The 27,487-nt window shown below is 35.4% G+C and overlaps 1 protein-coding gene across 1 annotated transcript in view; it reads right to left on the reverse strand.

The window, feature by feature from the left end:
* The window catches only part of LOC115222346, a gene marked incomplete at its 5' end in the record, with an annotated part of 78,476 nt that overhangs the window by 41,473 nt on the left and 9,516 nt on the right, over positions 1 to 27,487 (reverse strand). Inside the window, 5 exons of the mRNA XM_029792535.2 lie at positions 905 to 1,009; positions 3,991 to 4,035; positions 13,371 to 13,405; positions 14,106 to 14,170; positions 21,413 to 21,554. Of these exons, the coding sequence (XP_029648395.2) occupies positions 905 to 1,009; positions 3,991 to 4,035; positions 13,371 to 13,405; positions 14,106 to 14,170; positions 21,413 to 21,554 (392 nt within the window). The remainder of the gene's footprint in view (positions 1 to 904; positions 1,010 to 3,990; positions 4,036 to 13,370; positions 13,406 to 14,105; positions 14,171 to 21,412; positions 21,555 to 27,487) is intronic.

The following is a 27,487-nucleotide window of genomic DNA, read 5'->3' on the forward strand; positions in this document are numbered from 1 at the left end:
TAATGAACAGAAAAATTATTAACTTTCATGATTAAATTTTGTTAAGACAGACAAAGGACATAACTCTGGGCATATTGAGAGAAAGGGCAATATGCTTATAGTGTGCATATGCATTCAAACTGTAGACATATCTGTAGTGTGTGTATGAAAGAAATGTGTACAGATACAAGGAGGTAACTATCCATAATGTATCTGGTTGAAATTATAGTTGTGCAAAGCCTGGCACAGATTATATAGTATTCCCATTGTTGGTAACAGAAGCAGCATATGGCAGTGTACTGGTCAGAAGGATTCTTCTACATAATTGCTCCACTGACAATGCTTATGTAACTTGCAGCTGATCATTGCCAATAAAACTAAGTACCTTTACCTTTTCTATAAACTACAGTGGGTGTCATCACAAAAGGTACTCAAAGAATATGAAACTGATTACAATTGATTAAAATATCAGGAAAAACAAGCAGCAAGAGGAAACCAAAAAGAGAAAACAAAGGGAGATGACAATGATAACTGAAGTAGCAAAATCCCACTACATACACCACATAAAGTCTAGCTTTGAACAATTATCTCCAATAATTGCATTATAAAGCGATAAAGAAATAAAAGTTAAGTTTGGTAAAATTTGAATCAGGTGCTTTATAATAAAATTCAGCTGTTATTTTATGAGTTATCATTTTACAAATACATAGTATTAACTATTTATAATCCATTGTATTACACAATATTACATATTTACTTAGTGCTATCTATTGAAATAGCAACTATTTATTGCTATTGCAACATAACATTTCTGAAAGGGCCAGAATTTGAGATGAGAAAGAAAGTAATTACAGAAAGGTCTACTGAGACTTGTGAAAGAATAAATATAGCTTAGTAACAGTAATGAGAATAAAGACAAACATACTCCATCTTCACTGAAAGCAGGAATCAAATCTTCTTGATCACCAGCAGGAGGCAACGGATGGAATACAAACATCATTACCCATATTGGTAAGAGCAGCTTAAGGACCTGTGAATTAAAAAGAAAATATAGTTTTATGAAATTTTGAATAATACAAAAGTTGCTGAATTTATTTTATATTAAAACAATGTAACCAGTGTCCAGTCATGTGTCATTTTTCAAAAAATTTATCTTATTCATGCCTCTGATTGCTTTGTATTTATTTTATCAGCCCCTTTCAGCTTTACACTTTAATGGAATCTTTAAAATATGAATGATGAAGAGAAAGTGTAAAGGCTTCATAAAGGATATATGTGGTTTCTTCAAAATACAATATATTAGAGAGTCTATTATTGTAATATGATGATTATAGCTATCTCATTACATTTAAATGATAAATTACAATAAGGATATTTTGTCTTACAAATGTTTTCTGCCCTCCTCCCAATAGTAAAACATCATTTAACCTACAGTCATATTAGTGTAGGAAAGTAAACACTAAATTAATGATAGTAATTTTGTTTTGGCTGTAAGAAATGTAGTATGCAGTCATGAGTTATGTATTTGCTGAACGCAGCAGCAAATAATTGTATCTGTGTGTGCGCACGCACGTGTATATATATATAAATCTTTAGTTAATATATATACTCAATGAGAATATTATATACTGAATTTACATTGAATGTTCTATTGTAGCAAAGTATTAATACTATTAAAGTATTTATACATTTAATATGAGTGATTATATATATATATTATATAATATATTATTAATATCAGGAAATCAATATTAGAAAATTCTTCAGAAATATATATATATGTGTATAGAATAATTGTTGTATTAAAAATATAAATATATCTTTATACAGTTGCAGCCAAAATGTTCAGAACGGCATTGTTTTCATCAGAAAAGTAGGTATAAGTTTTTATCAAAGTTGTTTTATATTCTATAATTTTCACAAACAATAAATACGATATTATTTGTTATTGTCTGAGATTTCGGTGTAATTTGAGAGGATAATAAAAAAGTTATGGATGATTTAATGATTTACTGCAAAACCCATGGTGGCCAAAATGATCAGAACGGTTGCTTTTACTCCATGTTTTAGTATATTTAACCGTCGAACTCTAATGTTTTGAATTTGTTTACGTGACAGTTCGTTTACTAAACATTAGTAAGAATATCTGCAGTGTACTTTGTTAATATAATGCCACTTACTCCATTACCAATTCGTCAGCAGATTATTAAGCTTCGAAAGAAGGATAATTTAAGTATTAGGTCTATTGCAAAGATTGTTAACAAGTCAAAAAGTGTTGTTCACGGTATTCTTAAGGTCTATGATGATTGTGGTTCGTGTGAAGCAAGAAAGTCTACAGGTAGGCCAAGAAAAACGACCAAGAGAGAAGATCGTGCTATGGTAAAGTTGGTTAAAAAGGACAGATTTAAAACTGCTGCTGCTGTTTTTCGGGAAATGAGCATTGTACTGAAAAAAACTTTATCTCAAAAAACTGTGTTTCGTCCTTTAGTTGAACATGACCTACAAGCAAGAGCACCTGCAGTGAAGCCACTGATCAGCTCCAAGAATAAAAAGTGTCGTCTTACCTTTTCAACCGAACATGTGTTGTGGTCTCAAGAAAAATGGCAAACGGTGCATTTCAGTGATGAATCTAAGTCTATGTTATTTGGCTCAGATAGGAAAAGGTACGTTCGTCGAAAAGCAGGTGAAAAATTGTCACCTAAATGCCTTAAGACTAGTGTTAAATTCGGTGGAGGAAGTGTCATGGTTTGGGGGATAATATCTGGAGATGGTGTGGGCCCTTTGCTGCGATTACATGGAAAGGTAAATGCAGGAGTTTATAAACAACTTGTAAAAGATCATGTCTTACCTGTGCTGAGAAATTCAACTAAGCGACCACCCATATTCATGCAGGACAATGCCCCATGTCACAAGGTCATGAACTTCCTCAAGGCTGAAAAGGTTATTGTTATGGATTGGCCTGCTCAAAGCCCAGACCTCAATCCTATTGAAAATGTGTGGAATATTCTAGGAGAACGTTTGAAAGCCGGAAATCCTAAAACAACCGAGCAATTATGGAATGCCCTTCAGGAAGAATGGAATAAGATCACCCAGCAAGAAATTGAAAATTTAATTTCCCCATGCAGTCAAAAATGTCAAACTTTGATTGAAACTAAAGGGCTTCACACTAAATATGAAATAATTCCAGCATTCTCTGTCACTTTCTGATTATTTTGTTATTTTTTCAACCGTTCTGATCATTTTGGCCACCATGGGTTTTGCAGTAAATCACTATATCATCCATAACTTTTGTATTATCCACTCAAATTACACCAAAATCTCAGACAATACCAATTAATATCGTATTTATTGTCTGTGAAAATTATAGAATATAAAACAACTTTAATAAAAACTTATACCTACTTTTCTGACGAAAACAATGCCGTTCTGAACATTTTGGCCGCAACTGTATATATAAAACTGAGAATGTATGTCTGTCTGTCTGTGTGTTTCCCTAAAACTTGAGAACTACACAAGCAATTTCATTCAAATTTTACACATGCCTTACTTAGGGTCCATGTAGTTTCATGGGCAAAAAAATATGTTCAACTTCTTGCCTAGAGCAAGCCCATAGCAATATCATATCTTCTCCACTATTTCAGTATTACGTGTTAAAAGTGAAACAAAAACGTTTCTCTATTTTATGTCAGATACTTTCACTTTAACAATAAAAATAATAATAACAATTGAATTATATGTAGTAAGTAATAATTAAAATCAAACTAAAGTATAATATAATCGTAACATAGCAAAACAGCTGAGACAATTGAAATATCACTGATATTATCTTTTGCTATTGTTTCTAAAGGGGTTTTGTTCTCTTTAGCCTTTTCAATGATATATGAAACATAGTACATGGAATTTCTGGAGTTTAACATGATATACATTGAGCTCCAATGTGATTATTCTCATGTTTAAGCACTACATCATAATGTCATATATATATACATATGTAGCAAAAAGGGTTCTTACCATGAAAGATAGAAATATTGGAGAAAAAAGTTCTTGAGTGTGAAGCTGCAAATAAATGAGAAATTTAGAATATAAGATAATAATAACCTGCAGTGAAAATAATGTAACGTCATATACAATAAAGAAAAACAAACAACAGTCTTTGTGTTTTTAAATGGCAAAATTACTACCACAATGCAATTTACACACATACACACATTTTATTAAGCACAAAGAGTTTGATAAAAAATATTTTGTTTTATTCAAGGATACACTAGGAATAATTTAGTAATGAAGTAGAGTAAATCATACCAGAACTAGAGAAGAAATTTCATGTGTGGAAAGAAGGTCTGGAATTGAAGGGCCTTAGAGTTAACCTAGCAAAAATCTAAGTCTTAGTAAATAGGAAAGCAGACAAATCACAAATCCCATCAGGTAGATGGCCTGGCTCAATCTGTAGGAGAGGCATAGGTAGACATTCTATAGGATGTACCTGGTGCAAGCTATGGACACAATATTTGAGGTAGGTTAACTGGGAAAATAGTTTTTGTATGTGGAAGGGGTACAGGTACAATAAACACTGAAAATGTATAAAAAATAGACTCCATTAAATGCTAGTGGGGTAAGCTAGGGGAAGTTCATAACTTCCATTATCTAGGTGACCAAGTCAGTAGCGGAGGTGGATGCTTTGAGGTGTAGCTGTGAGAATAAGAATAGGCTGAGCAAAGTTCAGAGAGCACCTTCCTCTGTTGGCAACAAAGGGCCTCTCCTTCAGAGTGAAAGGCAGACTGTATGATGTCTGTGAGCAAACAGCTATGCTATACAACAGTGAAACATAGGCTGTGACTGCCAAGGACATGTGTAGGCTTGAAATGAAGCTAATATGCTTCACTGGATGTGCAATGTCAGTGTGCATGTACAACAGAGTGTAAGCATCTTGAGACAAAAATCAGGCATAAGATGCATCAGATGTGGTGTACAAGAGAGACAACTGCATTGGTATGTCATGTGATGTGTATGGGCAAGGACAACTGTATAAAAAAGTGCCAATCTCTAACTGTAGAGGGAGCCTATGGAAGAGGTAGACCCAGGAGGACATGGGACGAGGTGGTGAAGCATGATTCTTTGAATGTTGGGCCACATGGAGGCAATGACTAGTGACTGAGACCTTTGGCGATATGCCATGTTTGAGAAAGCCTGTCAAGCCAAGTGAAATTTTAATCATGGCCGATGCGGGTGTCATGTAGCTGGCACCTGTGCTGGTGGCACATAAAGAGCACCTATTGAGTGTTGGACCTCATGGAGGCAAAGTGGCTGATGCTGGTGTCAGGTAAGTAGTACCTGTGCCAATGGCATGTAAAAAGCACCTTTTGAGCTGTGGGCCTCATGGAAGCAATGAAATCATAATCATGGCAGATACTGGTATCATGCAACTGGCATGTGAAAACATCCATTACACTCTTGGAATGGTTGGCATTAGGAAGGGCATACAGCCATAGAAACCATGCCAAATCAGAATCGAATCTGGTGCAGCCCCTCAGCTTACCAGCCCTGGTTAAACCATCCAATTCATGCCGGCATGGACAACAGACGTTAAATGATGATGATTATGATTGATGTATAATACTTTATATAGAGATGAACAAATAACTCTGAAGACTTATCTATATGTGTGTGTTTGTTTATGTATACAGAGATGGATTTAATGTGCATATGTGGGTCTATGAGGATTCGGTCCCATTTCATTCTCTCTCTATCTATCTATATATCAAAACATGTGTATGAGTGTGTGCGTGTGTGTATAAATATTCAAAAAGTTAGTTCAAGGGTACTGTGTTTTCTCTTAAATCAGTTTCATGTGCCGGCTAACCACAACGGTCCTTTTGTGATACCCGAGTTAACAATAAGTTATTCTCGCTTTGTAAATCCGAGTGTCCTATTCAGGACTGCATAGTTTCCATAGAGTAAGTAATAGTATTAATCATTATAAGGAGAACAGAGATTCTCCACATCTATAATTTTATTAAACAGTTATTAACAGCATTCTTTCCTGGTTCTATGCACATTTCAATTGCATCAACTGCACACTGTTAGATACGCATCCTGGTGACATTGTCGGTAGTTTCATCAGGGTCCATCATTTACTGCTATTTGAAGTGAAGCTGAACGAATCAACAAGCTGAGTGAATAAAGTGTTTTTTAGGTGGTATTAATATTACTAAGTGTGGTAGGTAAAGCAAGATATAGTTTTTAAAAAGTCTGGTTTAGATTAAATGTTTGCGCAGATACATTAAAAAGTTTACCAATCCACTCATTTCAAGGAGAATATCCTTAGTTTTAGAGGTATTCAATCAATTTTGATTTATTATTTGTTTTCTATTTCTATTCTAGTAATTTATAATTTTCTTGCTATATTAAGTGTAATGCGTTTATTGGAATTTTTTAAAAGTACAGGCATACCTTGGCTTAAGTCATTTTGATTTAAGTTATTCTTGATTATACATCAGTTTTCAAAAATGATATAGGGTAAAATAAAAATCAAGTTTAGTCATTTTACTTGATTTTACGTCAGTCTAACACAAATATTGGAATTGTAAAATCACTAGAAAACCCTTAAAAGCACATAAAATTATGTTACTGTACAATAAATAAGAATAAAAGTATATAAAATCATATTAAAATACGTACAGTAAATGTTAAGATACACACCATAAAGTATTATAGCTTAGTGAGCAAAATCATGATATCATGAAATCATGAAAATATATGCATGTATTGGTAAATTTAAAGTAATTTAGTTGTTTAACTATTGTGAAATAATAATAATTACTGAATTTGTATTTTAAGCTTAAAAAAGGTTTTGGCCATGCATGTGTGTGTGTGCATGTGCATGCAAGGAAGCTAATGGGTGTATGTCTGTGTGTGCTTGTTCTTGTTTGTGTGTGTTCTGTTTTTATGTATTTATGTGTGTGAAATGTAGATGTAACAAAAACAATGTCACACTTTAAACCTGGAGAAAAAAGAGCAGAAATATTGTATCATGCATGGAGAAAAGGAAGAAATGTAAATTAACACTTACTACTGATGAAAGAAAATGCGAAATAAATAAATATAAACGACAGTGATTTCTATTAATTTTAAAGCTAAATTAAACAAGAACAAGCATGCGTGCACACACACACACACACACACAGAAATACACCCATTAGCTTCCTCTTCCACTTCGACATGTCAAACAGAACAAACATGCAGTTGACAAGACAATAAATGCTCATGGAAACTAATGAATATCTTGTTTACATTTGTCTACTCAATCCAAAAGATGGTCAAGGCTTTTATTTTACCATGTCTTATTGCAAACTGCATTCATAAAGCGGCCGCGATGTATGGTAAACACCACCAAATTGTATTTGTAAATTCAGATTACTTTTCTTTTTACTGTATTGTATTAAAAAATAAAAATTATTTGTTTGTAAGCTTAAAATATGTGTTTATTGACCATGTATTATTGAAAATGTATTCATAAATAAAATACAGAACTGGGAATGGTTATAATCAGTTTAGCCTAGAGACAAGTTTTTCCACTGAAGTCATGTCTCCTGGAATCAATTAACAACATAAGGTGAGGTATGCTTGTATATTCATTTGCATGCAGACACCTTCATGCAAATAAACACTAGGCAAGAATGTGGTTGAAGGTGTCTCCATGTAAATAAATATACTTTTAAAAAATTCAAATAAATGCATTACACTTACCCAGCTGAAAAATCTTTTGGCTCAAATGACCAACCTGGCCACAGCCAGCTGAGTGAACCCATTGATATTTAAGTGAGGATTTCAGCACAGATTTTGTTAGTACATTAGTGAAAACATGATTTCACTTTGTAAATAGTCAAGTTACAGTATCCAACATTGTTTGACATGATATCTCAGCTCTGCAAATTTTGGCAGATTTTTTCAATTTTTAAAATGGATAACAGCTTCATGCTATCAAGCAATGATTCTGAATTCGAGGGCTTTTTAATGGAAGATATGGAGAAATCGAGCAAATGTGAACTACAAAACCACGTAGTGTATGAAAGTGAAACTGATATTTCTGTATGCAAAACTGAAAGGAGCAATTCTGAAGATAACTGATAGCGACAGAAGAGACTGGACCTATTCATAGTCTTTCTCAGGAATCAACACCATTAGACTTTTTTTTTTTTTTTTCCAGTATGCTTGTTTGAAGCAATTATTGTGGAAACAAACTATTATGCAGAAAGTAAACAAACTGAAAAAAAAGATAGCTTGTGGTTTCCTACAAGCGTAGAAAAATATGGGCATTTTTTGCCATAAATATGGGTTTAAGAAAATTATCCAGAATTACAAATTACTGGAGTAATCATGAACCTTTTTGAGACCAGTATGTTTCCAATATTATGACAAGGACATGATTTGTAAAATTGAAATAATATTTTCATATGAGAAACACTAGCTGTACCCCAGTATGTGGAGAAGCAAACTTCGATCCCTTATTTAAAATAAGACCCCTCATTGATTGCATTCAAAACACATACCTATCCATTGATAAGGGCATGGTGGGGTATAAAGGAAGGGTACATTTCTGACAATATATGCCAGGAAAGCCCAAAGTTGGAGATCAAAGTTTGGAAAATTTGCAAATCAAACATGGGGTACTGCTGTGAGTTTAGTTTTTATACTGGGAAAAGGGACAACAATGTTAGTCAGCATAGTCTAGGGTATGATGTGATCTGGAATTTATCACTTCCATACCATAACCAGGGCCGTTTATTATTTTTTGACTAATTTTTTTAGTTCAGTCAAACTTGCGGTGGATTTAGAGCTGTGACAACATATACATGTGCTTCAGTAATTGCTAGGAAAAAAGGGCTGCTGTTGGATATAAAAAAAAGCAAAATTAAAAAAAAAAAAAGAGGCGAAATAATCCAACAGCAGAAAGGAAATCTGCTAGTGACTGCATATAAAGACAAGAGGCAGATAAATGTTCAATCAACCTATGCACAAGCATATGCAGATGAAACTGGCACCCCATTTATGAAACTCGATTATAACAGGTACATGGGCAATGTAGATTGGTTAAATTAAATGATGAGCTACTATCCAGTTGATAGACCAGGTAAAAAATGGTGGCAATACCTGGTTTAGTATATAGTAACTATGAGTATAGTAAATGCGTTTATATTATATACCAAATTAGAAGAGGCTCAATAGTGGTGTGACCATCTGCAGATGTAGCAACGCAGTTGAGAGCAGGTTATTCCTCCAAAAAAATAACTGTAGGAAGGAAAACCAAAACCTGCCAGAGAGATATCCCCTTGAATTCAGCCGATCTCCATAAATTAGAAAAAAAAATCGAGGGTCACAAAAGACAGTGCTGTGAATATCAACAAAGAAAACTCCCAGTGGATGGCCAGTTGAAGCTTCTTTCTAATGTGCATTCTGCAAGGTTGATTTATGTAGAGTGGGATGTTTTACAAGTTTCCATGGCAGAAATTTTGTGTGAATAGTGTATATATGTATGATTAGATTTTATAAATATTTTTCAAATTTACTCCATTCTTATTTTTTATTTACCTGTAATTTTAATTTGCCTGAAGGTGAGTGACAAGTTTGGATTTAATTTCTAAAGTAAATCTTTATCATATATGTTTTTGTGCATTCATGCATGTATGTGAGTTTATTTCATTTAGTTGTCGCATTTCACTGACTAGTTTACTTCAAAAACAAATTCCAGTATTTCATTTTATTTTACTTTTATGGTACACCTGTCCTTATGTGCATTAATTTCAACTGATAGTCTAATGATGTGCACAATTCTTCTATATTAAAATTTTGTTGAATGTCCAATTGAATATTAGCTGATGATTCATTTTCTATGGTGATTTTTAAACAAAATTTAAATATTTCTATATTTTTATGAATTTACCTGTATTTACTTGTAATTAGAATCACTTTGAGACAAAAGTTATGCAATAGAATTAAGAACTTTTTCTTGAATTGTGTTCCAAAAATCACATTAATATGCCCATAAGTAAAAAAGTTACAGTTGTTTAATGAAACTAGTTTAAATTTGTGATTATTTTAGAATTTAATTGAAACTCATAAGGGGTGTGATTTACTTAGAAATATAGTAATGAAAGGGTTAATATAGCAAGAAAAATATAAATTACTGGAATAACAATTGTGAAAAAAAAATAATAATAAATCGAAATTAATTAAATACCTCTAAAACTAAGAATATTCTCCTTGAAATGAGTGGAATGGTAAACTTTTAATACTACTCATGAATTTATGCAAACATTTAATCTAAACCTGACCTATTTTTAAAACTATATCTCACTTTACCTATCACACTTAGTAATACTAATACCACCTAAAAAACATTTTCAGCTTGTTGATTCCTTCAGCTTCACTTCGAATGGCAGAAAAATAATGGACCCTGATGAAACTGTACCGACAATGGCACCAAGATTCATATATAACAGTGTGCAGTCGATACAGTTGAAATGAGTGTAGATCCAGGAAAGAATGCTGTGAAAATAATTGTTTAATAAAATTATAGATGTGGAAAATCTCTGTTCTCATAAATATTAATACTATATATATATATATCATCATCATCATCATCGTTTAACATCCGTTTTCCATGCTAGCATAGCATGGGTTGGACAGTTCAACCGGGGTCTGAGAAGCCAGGAGGCTGCACCAGGCTCCAGTCTGATCTGGCAGTGTTTCTACAGCTGGATGCCCTTCCTAATGCCAACCACTCCGAGAGTGTAGTGGGCGCTTTTTACGTGCCACCGGCACAGGTGCCAGGGTAGGCTGGCAATGGCCACGATCGGTTGGTGCTTTTTATGTGCCACCGGCACAGAAGCAAGTCAAGGCGACGCTGGCATCAGCCACATATGGATGGTGCTTTTTATGTGCCAGGGTAGGCTGGCAACAGCCACAAACAGTTGGTGCTTTTTACGTGCCACTGGCATGGAAGCCAGTCAAGGCAGTGCTGGCATCGGCCATGTACAGATGGTGTTTAGGTGCCACCGGCACAGGTGCCAGGGTAAGCTGGCAACGGCCACGAATGGTTGGTGCTTTTTACGTGCCACCGGCACGAAAGCCAGTCAAGGTAGCGCTGGCATCGACCATGTACAGATGGTGCATTTTACATGCCACCGGCACAGGTATTGCAACCACAATTTCCATTTGATTTTTGATGCTGACGTACTTGACTCAGTAGGTCTCCTCAAGCACAGCAGGTTGCCCTACAATCCAAGGCACTTTGGAAGGGCTGCGGCTTCTATGTGAAGCTGGTGCAAGAAACAGCCATGAACTCATATTACTTGTCGGGTCTTTGCAGTCACAGCATATCTCCAGAGGCCTTGGTCTTCCGTCATTGCCTCTGTGAGACCCAACGTTCGAAGGTCATGGTTGACCACCTCATCCCATAAGATCTTAGACCCCCCCCCTTGGAGTCAGCATCCTGTCCAGCAGACCAAAAAATTCTTTTCTTCTTCTTCCCTCTCCCTTCTCCTCTTTTTCTTTAGTGCTCATTCCAAATACAAAAAAACACTCACACACTCACGCACACGCACACACACACACACACACACACACATGCTCTCTCTCTCACTTTCTCCTCATCCATCACCCTCTTATACTGTCTTATATTCCTCCCCACCACTACAAACTCAATACCACTATAAAATGGTCAAAACTCTTCACACAGGAACTTAGTTTGATTTGAAAACCCCACTAGAATGGGGGAAAGCGCTAATATATGATCTAAGTTATATGATGTATAAAAAAATGTAATATACAAATAAATATCTGTAAATATAAATAGATATCTGTAAATGAGGTACCTCATTTCTTCTAATATATATATATATATATATATATATATATATATATGGATAAAAATGGTAAGACAACAAAAGAATGAAAGAGACCTCGATATTATGTAAATAGAGGAATTTATCTGTAAAAGTATCGGTAGCCATGATAAAACTCCGAGTTTTGGATGCCGAAGTGGAAATCCATGCCACCATCTCTTCAGTTATCCGGCCATCGGTAAAAATGCTATGAAAAATGACTGTTATATAAAGGGAAATTACTGTGTGATTGACCATTATTAAGACAAAAGAGCTATTTGAATGACTGCTAAGCAAGTGGAGGGAGTAAAAGTAAGGGTAAATGTAGGTTTTTCAGTAGTACAAGAAAACAATCGGGCAGCATCGTGTCGGCGAGTTGACATCGAGCAAGTTGACATAGGTGTCAGTCATGCTGACATTTGACACGACGATGAGTCGGTTGTTGGGCATAATGACAAGCATAAATTCGCTGATGGAGGATTGAAGTGCAAACGCAGAACTTGTTATAATTGATTTGAAGACATTTTGAATTATGATGCATTTTCACTGGAGACTGTTACTTTTATACCTCCTGTACCAATGCAAATGCATATAAAGTATCTGCATGTCATTGGTCTACTGCTAGTCTCATGACTTGAACGTAACCTAAAATAGCTAAGATAATGCACGGGATGGCAAGTGCACTCACCTCAAGAGATAAAGTACACAATAGCGAACATAAACATATGTCATCCACTAAAATGTCTGTGACAGATGTAAGGCAGCTCTACATCGTATATTTACATTAACCACGGGTAGCAATGTGTATTTATAGTGATGTATATTGTATGTGGTGACTGATGATTTAAAGTCTATTTCTCAGCATATTGGCATAGAAATTTTTCTGTTGCCCTTATTTTCACCTTAAAAGATATTTTATTATGCTGGCCACTTGATGAAATGTTTTGAAAAAGTTTTATTAGAAGTAAATTTATTACCATTCACTTTGGGACTGGTGACCACTCTATGTTGTGGTTCCTGACTGATTACACATATATTGGGGCTTGCTATGGAATTTATATTTAGATATATTTGGGGTACTTATGTGTACTCATGACTTTTGCTTCTGCTTTTTTTCCATGGGTGCTTGTAAGTATTTCATTTATTTCTAATCATATTCTCTGCTGATGAGTGGAAAAATCCGTTGGATTGATCCCGAAATCGTTCGATACAGAGATATACACAGTATTAATCTTTTATATGATTATATATACATACATCGTATATGTTTACATATACAAACACTACACACCACGGTATGAATCTTCCATATCCATACATACAAACATACATACAAACATATACACATACACACATATATATATAGCAAAATCCAAAAGCAGCCACTAATTTGCATAACAAGAAATGCTAAGTAAACAGTTTATTATTATGCCTCCTGGTTAAATGAAAAGGAGAAAAAAGTTGATTACTGGCATTATAAACAATAAATTCGAAATTCCTTTTACTTACAAACACACCACTGCATCCAGATTGGTTGTCACCCACTGTAAGGAATTATGAAATAGAGTATCAGAACCACAAACAAAAATAAATTCATGAGCTGCAAGTGAAAGTGAATTCTGACATTTCAGACAGGGACCCTTCTTTGAAGCAATGAAGAATTTATAGGAAACTGTGAATGAAGTCAAAGAATCTACAAAATCAATACATTAATCAACTAGAACATAATTTAATTTCTACTTTTCTCTAAAATATTTAAATGTGTAATAAACATTTAATAGAAACTAAATAGTAAAACTATAGCTTAAAGGTTAAAGTTTGCAGTTATCTTAAGAATATTTGAATTTCTCTACAGAAAACAATATATAGTTTTAAAAACAAAGCATTAGCATAACTTAATTTGCTTTATTACTCAGTCACAGAGAGTATTTAACACTGATTTTAGGACTTCAAAGAATTTACAAAACGAATGTATTTAAAATATTTATGATATATACATCACACATCAAATTCTGCTTTAAGTGTTGTACAGGCTTTCTACAGGACCCACAGCACTATCTGCTGTAAACCATTGGTTAATAATCAGGAGTCAAAACACATACTGGATATAGAAGTAAAGTCAACAAATAAAATGCTTAATGCCACGTTAGAAAATAATATCTCAGCACTGAGCAGCATAGAACAAATATAAAACAGTGAGTTTCTAGAAGAATGGATGAGAATTATATAAGCAATGTTACTTACAGATCTGAACAGCCAAGTCATAAAACAGTGTAACACAAGCAGAAGTTTCAAAAACTGCAATTAAACTGGAATTAAAAAGCAAGAAACCAACATGTCAAAGAGTAAGCCGAAATAGGGTGATGAGTCATCTCTACTTAAACATTCACTACTTCTCTTTCTCCACTACATGTAAATGTTACCATTCTCTCAAATTGCTGATTTACAATGCACTCAAATGCTATAATTAATTAGGACTTGAATTAGGTTTTGAAATGCTCATTGTTAGACAGGTACATCATTTTAAAGTATATCTAATTTTACCAGAAAGTTTTCAATTTCACTACAAGATGGCTAGTGTTTCTTTATAATTCCTAGAGAGAAACTAATTTTATTATTCTTCATCTGGTATTCAGATACAGGATACACTTAGTTGTCACTACATATATTAAATACTTTTCTTGACTCCAGAATTACCTATCCTGATTAATTAAAATTTTAAACACTTATAAATCTATGTTATTTTTTTCCAAGACTATACCAACATTTTAGATTTTTTTCAGTGTTACCAACAATTTCATGTACACATAATACATGTTATTTATGGGCACACGTTTAAAGCATATATAACAACAATGCCACAATCAACATTTCTAAATGTCAGACTGGAAGTTTTTGTCTACTATTACTTTGAACCTCTTGCACTGGAAACAGTTATACTACTTATAAGCTTTCTAGTGGTGAACAGAAGATATATAACAAACTATTTCTCACATGCTGCTGCTCTCTAGATCATTTTCCTCAGTTTGGAATATTTCCTGATTCAAGAAACATAATGAATAAAAATAGTGATGTCAGTGTCATCATGAATATTTTCATGATTATTTATAGAATGTTATATAGGCTTGCTATAATGTATATTACCACTCATCAGTCTTATTCTATTGCTCTTTACTGACAGAACTATTGCACTTTTCACATAATGCTCATTGGCATTACTTTTGAATATCTCATATCCTAATTTTAATCCAATCCTTAGACTAGATACTATGTTTTAGCTATATCACCTTTTGCATTAATTAGATCACCGAGGAAATGAACTAACAGAGGGGCATAATGAGCCATCTAATCAGTTCATGGGTGCCCTTACAACTATTTCTGAGAATCTGTAACATATAAAATGCTAATCCTCTGCCAGTTTCTCAGAAAACACTGCATGTTTTGTGCATTCAATGTTTACTATGAGAATGCAGTATCTAGTTCCACCTGGTTTCATGCAATAGAGTGAACAAGGCTATATTCCAGATATCATTTATGCATTTTTTCCTCATTAGCACTTTGATTATTACTATTTTGGTTTTTGAACTGTAAATGATGCATCCAAGTTTGGAAATTTTCTGTAAATTTTTAAGAGATTTTTCTATGAAGATTATATCATCAGTATACAAAATTTTTCAAGAACAACCAGTGATATAACTTCAAACTGAAAATACATACTTGTAAACTACATTTTTCATTCACAGCACAGTCATACTTCCCTTGCACATATCTTAGACATCTTCAAATTACATGCATTCATGAACAATAGCTGCAATGGAAATTTGGTTTCAAAAGGTTCAATCAATGGTTTACTCAAAAGTGAGTGTGGCAAGAGGTGTTTGTGTACTCAGCTTCTGTAAGTTTGTATTCATTTTTAAGAAGTTCCATATTTTAAAAGTGCAGGAAGATATTAACCAATCTATAGCTTTTGGCATCAAAAATTCAGAGGGAATATACAGATGTAAAAGTACAAGTCTTAGTACAATTATGTTTTTTGTATTACAGTCATAGCATAATTCTGATGTTGTACATCCAACAGATACCTTCATTTCTCTCCAGTCTATGCATATCTTCTGCATTCAGAGCCCATGTCTCACTACCATAGAGTATAGCCATTCACACACAAGCAGCATACAATCTACCTTTCACTCTGAGAGAGAGTCCTTTTGTTGCCAACAGAGGTAATAGCTCTCTGAACTTCTTCTATCCTATTTATATTCTAGAAACAATACTTTCAGAGCATACACCACCATTGCTAATTTGGTCACCTAGATAACAGAAACTATCTACAGCCCCAAGAGAGCCTCCTGGGAATTTGAGAGAATCTCAGTCCTGTGTGTTCTTAGTGCTTATTGTTCCTGCTCATTTGTTAATCTACCTGTGATTCAAATCCACCTCTTATGTGTTCTTTGTTTACACTGGATATGGTGAATGGAATTTTTTCTAACTCCTTTCCTACATAGTGAGCAGGGCCATTTACCTGATGGAAAGAGAGCTTTATCTTCTTTCTTACTAACAACAACTTTGATCCTTGCTATGTTAACTTTGATTCCAGGTTTTGCTTTCATACCTGGAATTTCTTCTTCAATTCTGCTAAAGATTCTGCAATAAGAGCAAGGTCATCAGTATATAGCAGATCCCATGGGCACTCAGTTTTAAATTCCTCTGTTATGGCCTGGAGGACTATAATGAACAAGAGTGGGCTGAGAACTGAGCCCTGGTGAACCCCTATCTGTACACTAAATTCATCACTGTATTCTTGACTGACTCTCACCTTACTAACACCACCACTGAACATGGCTTGTACTGTTCTAACAAACCACTCCTCTACTTCTAACTTCCTTAGAGATCACCATAACTCTATTGAAAGCTTTTTGATGAAGGCTACATACAATGGCTTACTTTTAGCCAAGTACTTTTCCTGCAGCTATCTCACAAGGAAGATGGCATCTGTGATATTCTTCCCAGGTACAAAACCAAACTGCATTTCATCTAGTTTAATTCTATCCCTAATCAATTGAGCAATAACCCTCTCATTAACTTTCATGACTTGGTAAATGTTATTCTTCACAAGTATTATTAATTGGAAAAAAAATAAATTCCAAATAAATTTTCCTTCCACTTGTATTTGTAAGTAGGCATCAGAAAGATCTAATTTCAAGAACAATTTTCCACTGTTTAATTTCAAGAAAATTTCCCTGGGCTAAGTAATGGGTAGTTTACTGTCTTAAACATTCATTTAGTCCTGTTGCGAAATCTGCACATACAGAAATTTTGTTCTTTTTTTACATACCCTGATGGAGAGTTAATCTTTTCAATCATTCCCATTTTTCCAGTCTGCCTAATTCCTTATTCTACTGTTTCAGTGCTGCAAACTACATTATGCTTGGATTTGAAAACTGGTAATGAATTTTCTTTTACCTGAAATTTGGCTTTAAATTTATTGCACCAACCCATCATCATCATCATCATCATCATCGTTTAACGTCTGTTCTCCATGCTAGCATGGGTTGGACGGTTCGACCGGGGATCTGGGAAGCCAGAAGGCTGCACCAGGCTCCGGTCTTATCTGGCAATGTTTCTACAGCTGGATGCCCTTCCTAACGCCAACCACTCCGTGAGTGTAGTGGGTGCTTTTTACGTGCCACCTGCACTGGTGCCAGGCGAGGCTGACATCGGCCAAGGTCGGATTGGTGCATTTTACGTGCCACCTGCACGGAAGCCAGTCGAGGCAGCACTGGCTTTGGCCACGATTCGGATGGTGCTTTTTACGTGCCACCAACACAGAAGCCAGTCGAGGCGGCGCTGGCATCGGCCACGATTCGGATAGTGCTTTTTACGTATCTTCAGTCCAGGGGTCCTGGCATCTGCCGCGTGCCAGTCATAGGATTGGTTCAATTTTGATTCCGATTTCGATTTCACTTGCCCCAACAGGTCTTCGCGAGCAAAGTGGGGTAGGCATAGGTGCCTGTCGTCAGATGAGGTTCGATATCGACTTCGCTTGCCTCAACAGGTCTTTGTGTGTCCAAGGGAGGAAAGGCATGCATAAGTGGGCTGGGCTCACTTGTCCTGCCTGGTCTTCTCACGTACAGCATATTTCCAAAGGTCTCGTCGCTGGTCATTTCCTCAGTGAGACCTAAAGTTCGAAGGTCGTGCTTCACCACCTCCTCCCAAGTTTTCCTGGGTCTACCTCTTCCACGGGTTCCCTCCACTGCTAGGGATTGGCACTTTTTCACACACCTATCTTCATCCATTCTCGCCACATGACCATACCAGCGCAATCGTCTCTCTTGCACACCACAACTGATGCTCCTTAGGTCCAACATTTCTCTCAGGGTACTAACGCTCTGTCGAGCATGCACACTGACATTACACATCCATCGGAGCATACTGGCTTCATTTCTCACGAGCTTACGCATGTCCTCAGCAGTCACGGCCCATGTTTCACTGCCATGTAGCATGGCTGTTCATACACATGCATCATACAGTCTGCCTTTTACTCTGAGCAAGAGGCCTTTAGTCACCAGCAGAGGTAAGAGCTCCCTAAACTTTGCCCAGGCTATTCTTATTCTAGCCGTTACACTTTCAGCACACCCACCCCCACTACTAACTTGGTCACCAAGATAACGGAAGCTATCAACTACTTCTAGTTTTTCCCCCTGGAAAGTGACGGAAGTTGTTTTCTGCAGATTTTCAGAGGTTAATGCTCCCAAGCATCTGCCACATACAAAAACCATCTTCCTAGTTAGCCTTCCTATGACATTGCTGCACCTCTTATGTGTCCATAGCTTACACTTGGTGCATCTTATAGAGTTTCTACCTACACCTTTTCTACAGATCGAGCAGGGCCATCTACCTGAAGGCGTTTGTGATTTGTCTACCTTCCTACTTATTACGACTTTGGTTTTAGCTAGATTGACTCTAAGGCCCTTTGATTCTAAACCTTGCTTCCACACCTGAAACTTCTCCTCCAGTTCTGATAGTGACTCAGCAATTAGAGCAAGGTCATCAGCATAGAGGAGCTCCCAGGGGCATCCTGTCTTGAATTCCTCCGTTATTGCCTGGAGGACTATGATAAATAGGAGGGGGCTGAGGACTGAGCCTTGGTGGACCCCTACCTCTACCCGGAATTCTTCACTGTACTTGTTGCCAACCCTCACCTTACTAGCAGCGTCCCTGTACATGGCTTGCACAGCTCTCACTAACCATTCATCTATTCCTAGTTTCCTCATTGACCACCAGATGAGGGATCGGGGGACCCTGTCGAAGGCTTTCTCCATGTCAACAAAAGCCAGGTACAGGGGCTTATCTTTGGCTAGGTATTTCTCCTGCAGCTGCCTTACCAGGAATATAGCATCAGTGGTACTTTTCCCTGGCATGAACCCAAACTGCATCTCATCTAAACTAACTCTCTCTCTAATTAGTTGGCTTATGACCCTCTCTGTAACCTTCATCACCTGATCCAACAGCTTGATACCTCTGTAATTATTTGTATCTAGGGCATCACCTTTACCTTTGTAGCAGTTGACTATTATGCTGCTACACCAGTCATTGGGTATGACTCCTTCATGTATCACCTGATTAACTATACGGGTGACTAGGCTATAGCCTACAACCCAACTTGTCAAAAAAAAGAAAACATGGAACAACCTTTTCACTTCTTTTTTTTTTTTTTTTCTAACTCTGTATTTTTGCTTATATTTTTTAATACATAAGCTTTTGCTTTTATAGTATTACTGCAAAATGTAACATTACAGATAGTTTTGCCTTTACAAATTAATTTGATCCCCAAGACTCACATGCAATCTTCGAGGTTTTCGGTAGTGTAGGTTTCCCAACTGTTTTTCATGTGTTTTCATTAATTAAAGTAATGTCGCTGCCAGTATCTGTCATTTTACATTTGTATTATTAATTTTTACATACACAAATTTCCTTTGAGTCTCATTTGTATTTCTCATCGCTGATTAACTGTTTACATGATTTTTTCTATTGAATCATTCTCTAGGTTGTGTTTTACAGTGTTTTTTATGACCTATTTTACCACACGGGAAACATTTTCATTTTTATAGGAAAGTTGAATCTGTAATGTAATTCTCCACATCCAAAATATGGGTTAATTTTTTGCTTTTCATTTCTTACTTTTGGTCACACTGACTGCATATGAGAGCAGTTTCTCACTTCAATTTGTTCCGTATCATGCTTTAGGTTTATTATTCCTTGGCACTCCTCAGATATTTGTTGTTTCTAATTCTATCAGAACTCGATTTCAAATTTCTGCATCTTTCTTTGCTGTTAAACCTTGCATAAAAATTAAGAAGTTAAACATACCTGATGTTCATTCATTAATTTTAAATCTCTTGTCCTCTTTGTTTGTAATATTCATGCATTGCCAGCACATATTAAATAAAGAGCATTTTTTGCTAAAAATCTGTGACAAGCTATTCACCATTTCTTCAAAACAAATTTCACCTGGTTTCTTTGGTAAAACGTAATTCCAATATTTCTCATGCTCAGCTGGTGCCAACTTTCTCAACAAAAGTAGAGATTTTTCTTGTCTTGCCAGTCGCACTTCTCTAAAAGTTTCCTCATACCTTCTAAAGAGAAGGTAGTACCCTCCTCTGGGTTATACGTGAACACTGATTAAGTTTGTGACAGTGTCAAGAGTGAACAAACTAGATGTATTTTCTGTTCTTTTCTGTATCTGTTGTACTAACAGTTGCCGTTGCCTCTGAAAATTCTAACAACTGCTGTTGTTGCAGTTTCTGTAATTCAATTACAGAAATTAGTAAACCTTCTATGTTCAAGCAAAAACTGGTCCAGCATGAGCTTTGAATAATCACATTGCCAAAAATGTTATGACGTGGGTATACACATCTGGTGTAAAATGGTATAAAACAAATATATAGTTGGTTGTGGTTATCTAAAAATAACCTATCGCAGAAATATATGTTAACACAGAACACACACCATACTACTCGAACATAGGTATGATACTCAATATTCACTGCTCAACTGTTAAACCAACACATGTTGAAGTAACAAGGTAAACCAACACAGTTGAACTAACACTATCAACTATGTTCAGTTCACTCAGTTCTTATTTATTGTAATTGGTTAGTCCACCTTCAGTCACATGGAGGTGTTCAAGATTCTCCCATAACAAAAAGTAAAGTAGTAAATAAATTAGCAAACACATGATTTTTAGTAACATTTTGCAGGGTTTTTTTTAAACAAGTTTCTTAGCCTGAGTGCACCACTGCACAGGAAGTCCACATTGGAAACTGCTGGTCTAAAGCACAATTTTTTCAATGACACCTGAAAAATTACTGTAGACCCCCAATTTACTACATTGCATCTGTGGACCCCTAGAAATCTTATATGGATCCCAGTTGAGAATCCCTGGTCTACATTAAGTAACTGCTATTAAAATAAGAAAATAAATTTAAAATTTTGTTACCTTTACGTGATGAAGTCTCAAACAAGAATCAAATTATTTCAAAACAATAGCTTACCACCAGAGGTCTCTTTTCTGTGACCACCTTAATGAATCCAAAGTGCTGATTTCATTTAATCTGCGTGTGATGAAAATACCAGAAACTACAAGTAGCTGGACAAACAGTACTGTGACTACAGATAGTTCCAGCCAGTAGGGTTCTGAAACAAAAGGGAAAAGACCAATACATCAGTGAATTGAGAATGATGAGAAAATGACCTTGTATTCTAGATATAATTACATCAAATTAAAGAATGTGGAGGTCAATAGAAAAGAAAGAAAGAAAAGAAAAAAGGTCTACATAACATGTAAAGCAATACATATTTTCTTCATCTAATTACCACAGAGTCAGCCACTGTTGGAATCCTAGACAATGACTTATTTATTTCTATGACAAACTCCTCATTTAATAAATAGTCTGCTTACCCTGTTAGAAATGACTTTAGAATAAAATTTGATACAAGTGTTAGGATGTCTGTGCAATTGTATGTATATATATTGAGAATATACCATATCTGTACATCACTCAAAAACTCTCTCTCTCTCTCTCTCTCTCTATATATATATATATATATATATATATATACACACACACACAAAATATAGGGCAGTGTGGGTTATGGTCTTGTCACCAACATTGTAAATCAGGTAGTTCCTGAAGGAGTCAATTGGGCCAGTGGTAACAACGAAACTGGTTTGTGATTAATCTGTATATTTTGCATTTTTTCATTTGTCTTGCTCACTTACATTCTGGTGTTTGCTAAATTTTCTTGAGAACATTCCTTTCTTAGTGGTAAGACCATAGGGGGTCGACTCCTAGCATAATGGATGTCCACTTAGTGGTTATCTCTCTTATATGTATGTAATATAATTTTTCTGAATCTTCAGATTTTTCTATATACTAGGCCACTTTAATTGATATTAATCAAATTAATATTCAATTTTTTACCCATATTATTTTAAATTTATATATATATATATACACACACACACACAAAATATAGGGCAGTGTGGGTTATGGTCTTGTCACCAACATTGTAAATCAGGTAGTTCCTGAAGGAGTCAATTGGGCCAGTGGTAACAACGAAACTGGTTTGTGATTAATCTGTATATTTTGCATTTTTTCATTTGTCTTGCTCACTTACATTCTGGTGTTTGCTAAATTTTCTTGAGAACATTCCTTTCTTAGTGGTAAGACCATAGGGGGTCGACTCCTAGCATAATGGATGTCCACTTAGTGGTTATCTCTCTTATATGTATGTAATATAATTTTTCTGAATCTTCAGATTTTTCTATATACTAGGCCACTTTAAATTGATATTAATCAAATTAATATTCAATTTTTTACCCATATTATTTTAAATTTATATATATATATATACACACACACACCATATATGAACAAGCTGTTTGTACATTCACACAGTTGCATCCTCGTTACACAAGAAAAGCCATTGCCAAGAAGACTTACTGAAATGATTCATGATTGTTGCCATGTGATGCCCTTATATGACTTTTAAGCCCAGCCAAGCTTTTACACATATTATTACATACTGGACAACTGTTCTGGCTGGCAGGAAAAACAGGTGCCACCATATGCACTTTCTTAGCATGTTTTTTTAGACCTCCAATGGAGAAGCACACCCTTCCACATTTTACACATGTTCTGTTATGAATTTTAATTGCTACATCATAGTTTATCATGGGTCGATTTCTATGAAAATTTTGATGGCTCGTCAGGCCTGCATGACTCAAACACCTCTGCCCACAAACCACACATAAAAGCAGCACTCTCTCACTTTCCACAGGTTCCCCCCTTCTAAGCCCCTTCCTAATTCTCTCATACTTCACTCTCTCCTTCTTGAACAACCATCATGCACTATCTTCCTCCATCCATCACGGTCTTGTGCCTCCCTCTCCCAATTACCAGCTGCAATTCCTGTCTTTATTGGAGTATTCTTAAGGCAATCCTTAAAACTTAGTTTAGGCTTATGCGCTGGTCTCCTGCCATCTTCCAGTTCACCATACAATAGCTGCTTGGGCAGTTGCCCATCACTCATCCTTAGCAAATGTCCCCACCCCACCACCTCAAACGTCTTTGCAAAATCATTGACTTTGTACTTCTACTGCCACTCCTCTCAAGCACCTCCACATTACTAATGGCCATTTTCCAGCTTATCCCCCAAATTTTTCTCAGACAGTATTGATGAAATCATTCCAATTGCCTTACCTGCCTACAGTAAACAACCCATGCCTCACTTCCATATAGCAAAGATAGGAGGATGCATGTGTTATATACCTTAACTTAAATTCGTAAAGATATATTGTTTCCACAGATGCCTATCAAGCTTACCAAAAGCATTGCTAGCCCTACTGATTCTATATGAAATTTCATCATCAAGACCAGCAGTGCTCAAGGTACTTCCTGAATAAATAAATCTAGATACAGTCTCCAACTTTTGACCATTCAGTTATAAAAGGTTCCACATACATCTTGGAGGGAGTGAGATGGTACATTATAACAGGCATCCTAGCTTTTTTAGGATCTCCCAAAGTGCAATTCTATTGATAGAATCAAACGTTTTTGTTAGGTCAATGAAAACTTGGTATAAGTCCATATCATGTTCGATGCACTTCTCTTGCAGCTGTCTAGCCGAAAATATCAAATCCATAGTACTCCTACTATCCCTAAACCTTAGGCGTGACAACAAGATTCACCTTGGCATGCAAAAAACTATGATCAGTTCAGCACTCTGCACACAATAGCAAAGTCCTTAGTATCTTGTTTCCTAACGAGGATGTAATCTATAAGATGCTATTTCTTAGAACCAGGGTACATCCAAGTCATTTTATACTTATTCTTTATTCGAAACATTGTATTCATGACACATAAATCAATTTCCCAATCTGCACCAACGCGAGCATTAAAATCACCTAAAATGACAACTTTGTCATCATGGGGGATATTGCGCATAATCTCTGTAAGTGATTGATAGAAGGCAAGTTTATCATTCTCTGATGAATTCATAGTTTGAGCATATGCACTTATGAGTGTTGCATAGCGACCTTTTCTTAATGGCAGCCTTACAGACATTAAATGATCTGAATGACCACATAGTAGTTCCTCAAATTTTGAAGCCAGAGTGGTTTTGATAGCAAATCCCACTCCTGATTCTCTCTTGTTGATCCTCTCTACCACTCCAAAAGATATGATACCCAGCAGATTTCTCTATGAAATTCCCCTTTTCATCAATTCTTCTTTCAGCTAACGCTACAACATCCATATCATATCGCTGTAACTCTTTTGCAACATGCATGGATCTTCTCTCTGGACAAGAGTTCAGACAATCATTGTCTAATAATATTCAAACATTCCAACATCCTACATTCATAGGCTTGCATCTTAACTTGAATTTACTCACAGTTTCAGGATGACGACCTGGTCATATATATATACATATATATGACAATAAATGAATCATATGTGTTATTTTATTTATCAATATAGTATTGATAAATACTATATTTATCTTGTAATATATCATTGAATGGTGTGAAGGTGGATCTATAGACCACAGCTTTCATGAGATAGGATCTTTCCTGTAGACAGGATTTTGGAAGTTGCATGGGAGTGTGGGATGGAGATTGTATAGATGTGTATTTCTTTCCATTATAGTGTGCAATGCTTGAAACAAAATTGTCTAAAAATGAATAACTGATCATAACATTATGGGAATTAAAAAGTTTACATTATTTATGGGATCTCAGGAAATGTTGCCTACACTCAGAAAGCTCCTGGCTTAATTGGTAGAAACATCAAATTGAATTGAAGATTATAGCAGATGACCTTTTGTTTTCTAACACTTCTATGGTTTGGAGAAGCATGTGAAGGATCCTCCATGTATACTAACTTGTCAGTAAAACCACTCTTGCTAGCACCTAGTTATAACGGGGTGATGCCCTGTTAAAGATCTTTATCTGATGATATGATAAAACTTCTTCTGCTGCTACCTGTAACCAAGTTTATGATTGCAACTGGAGCTTAGTTGGAATGCTTATGACTGTAGACCATTTCCTCAGCCTTTTTGTAGGGGTAGTATTTGTCTTGATTGAAGTCTTGAACAACATCCAGGAACTTGATAGTTATAGATGCTAATGAGGTTCTTCCCATATTAATGTATATTATGGCCACTCATATGACTTTAGATGGTTAGGTCATCATCCTTGAAAAGAACCTAAACTATGGTGGTATGTATATTTTCTTAGGGTACCATGGAGGGTGTTATGTCTTTTCGTCTGGTGTTACTTCGTCCATGTCTTTTTGTCCGATGATTTTTTTGTCCCACGACTTTTTGTCCAATTTTAAATAAACACTTTAGAAAACAAGGTGAAATGTCTCTAATGATATATTCACAGAACTATAACAAGCTTCGTTATAGGATTGTTATTATCATTCTTTCTTCTTTGTTGTTAACAGGTTTACTTCTTTTTCTTTCTCTCTCTTAAGTATGGTGCTGTGAGTAGAGAGTGCTGCAAATTTAGTGACCACATTTTTAATTTACCCATCCCAAAATGACAAAGTTCATAGTATTGACCAAAAACAAAAGAAAAGTAGCTGATGAAAGTAACTACATCTATGATTTTCATTCAAGCAATACAAAACTAGGAAAATACTAGAGATGTGAAAAAAGAAGGCTAAGTTCTGTACGAATTCACACTGTAACGGAAAACAATAAGCTAAAAATTATATATTTTTCTAGTGAGCACCTTCATCCAGCTGGTGTAGATTCTTTAAATGCTAGAAAAGCAGTTGCAGAAATAAAGCATGAAATGGTGGAAGACATAGCAGCAACTTCGCATAGCATAATAGTGGCTAAGTTTATGCAGCTAACAGAAAATACTTGCTCACAACTTCCTCGATTGCCTGTTCTTTCAAAGACTATTCAAAAGTGCCAACAAAAAAGTTTTGGATTTCCCGTTAATCCAGGGGGCTAGAACTGGTTTTGAAATACCTGAAGAATACTGTAAACTTGACAATGGTGAACAGTTTCTGAAATACGATTCGGGTATCGAGGTTGAACAGTGTATTTGTATCAGAAAGTGCTCTTCAGAATATAGCATCATATCATCATAGGGCATGTGATGGAACATTCAAAATCGTGCCAGAACAGTGGTTTCAACTGTTTAGCATTCATGTACAAGTTAAAGGTAGCAGTTTTCCATGAGTCTTTGCATTACTGCCGAATAAAACAAAGCAGATACATGAATTATTTTTCGAGCAATTGAAACCTAATGCAACCTAATGCATATCTGCTTGATCTCATGACAAATTTCAAAGTTGCAGTTCATAAAGCATGTAATTCATCATTCTCTAATTCATCTATCATGGCATGTTTATTTCATTTGAACCAATCAGTATTTAAAAAAATTACAGTTTTAGGCCTCAAAGAAAAATACAATAAAGACTCTGAATTCTGTCTTAAAATTTGATGTTTTTCAGCATTAGCCTTCTTACCTGTTTGCATCAATTTTAAGTGATCATAATAAATTATTGGTTATATCTTATTACTTTTGAAAAATTACTTGTTTTAAATACATTTTTTCACATTATTGTACTTGAATCCAATCAATAAAATTCTCAATGATTATTTGATTTTCATGTTCACCTTGTTTTCTAAAGATTTTATTAAAATTGGACAAAAAGTCATTGGTCAAAAAAACATCAAACATCAGATGAAAAGACGTGGATGAAGTGACAGACAAAGTAACATCGGACAAAAAATTGGGTCACAATCAAGGAAGAAGAGCCAAACAAAGTCAGTGACCTTAAAGTTATAGTTTCCCATAGATACATCAAAAAGAGAATTACCCTCCTTTTTTTTATCCAGTTAGAATCATCATGAAACAGAAGTGATTTCTAGGGAGTCCATGATAATTCTGGGGTCAAGGAAACTGATTAATTCAACTGTTGTCACTAAGACATCACAACATGACTTTGTCTCCATATGTGCAAGGAACTGATTGTGCTTTTTCCACATCTATGAAACTTCAAGTAACATGAAGAATAAGTCATCTTGTTCATTCACACGCACGC

This window comes from Octopus sinensis, linkage group LG19 (genome assembly GCF_006345805.1).
Source record: "Octopus sinensis linkage group LG19, ASM634580v1, whole genome shotgun sequence".
Taxonomy (NCBI): domain Eukaryota; kingdom Metazoa; phylum Mollusca; class Cephalopoda; order Octopoda; family Octopodidae; genus Octopus; species Octopus sinensis.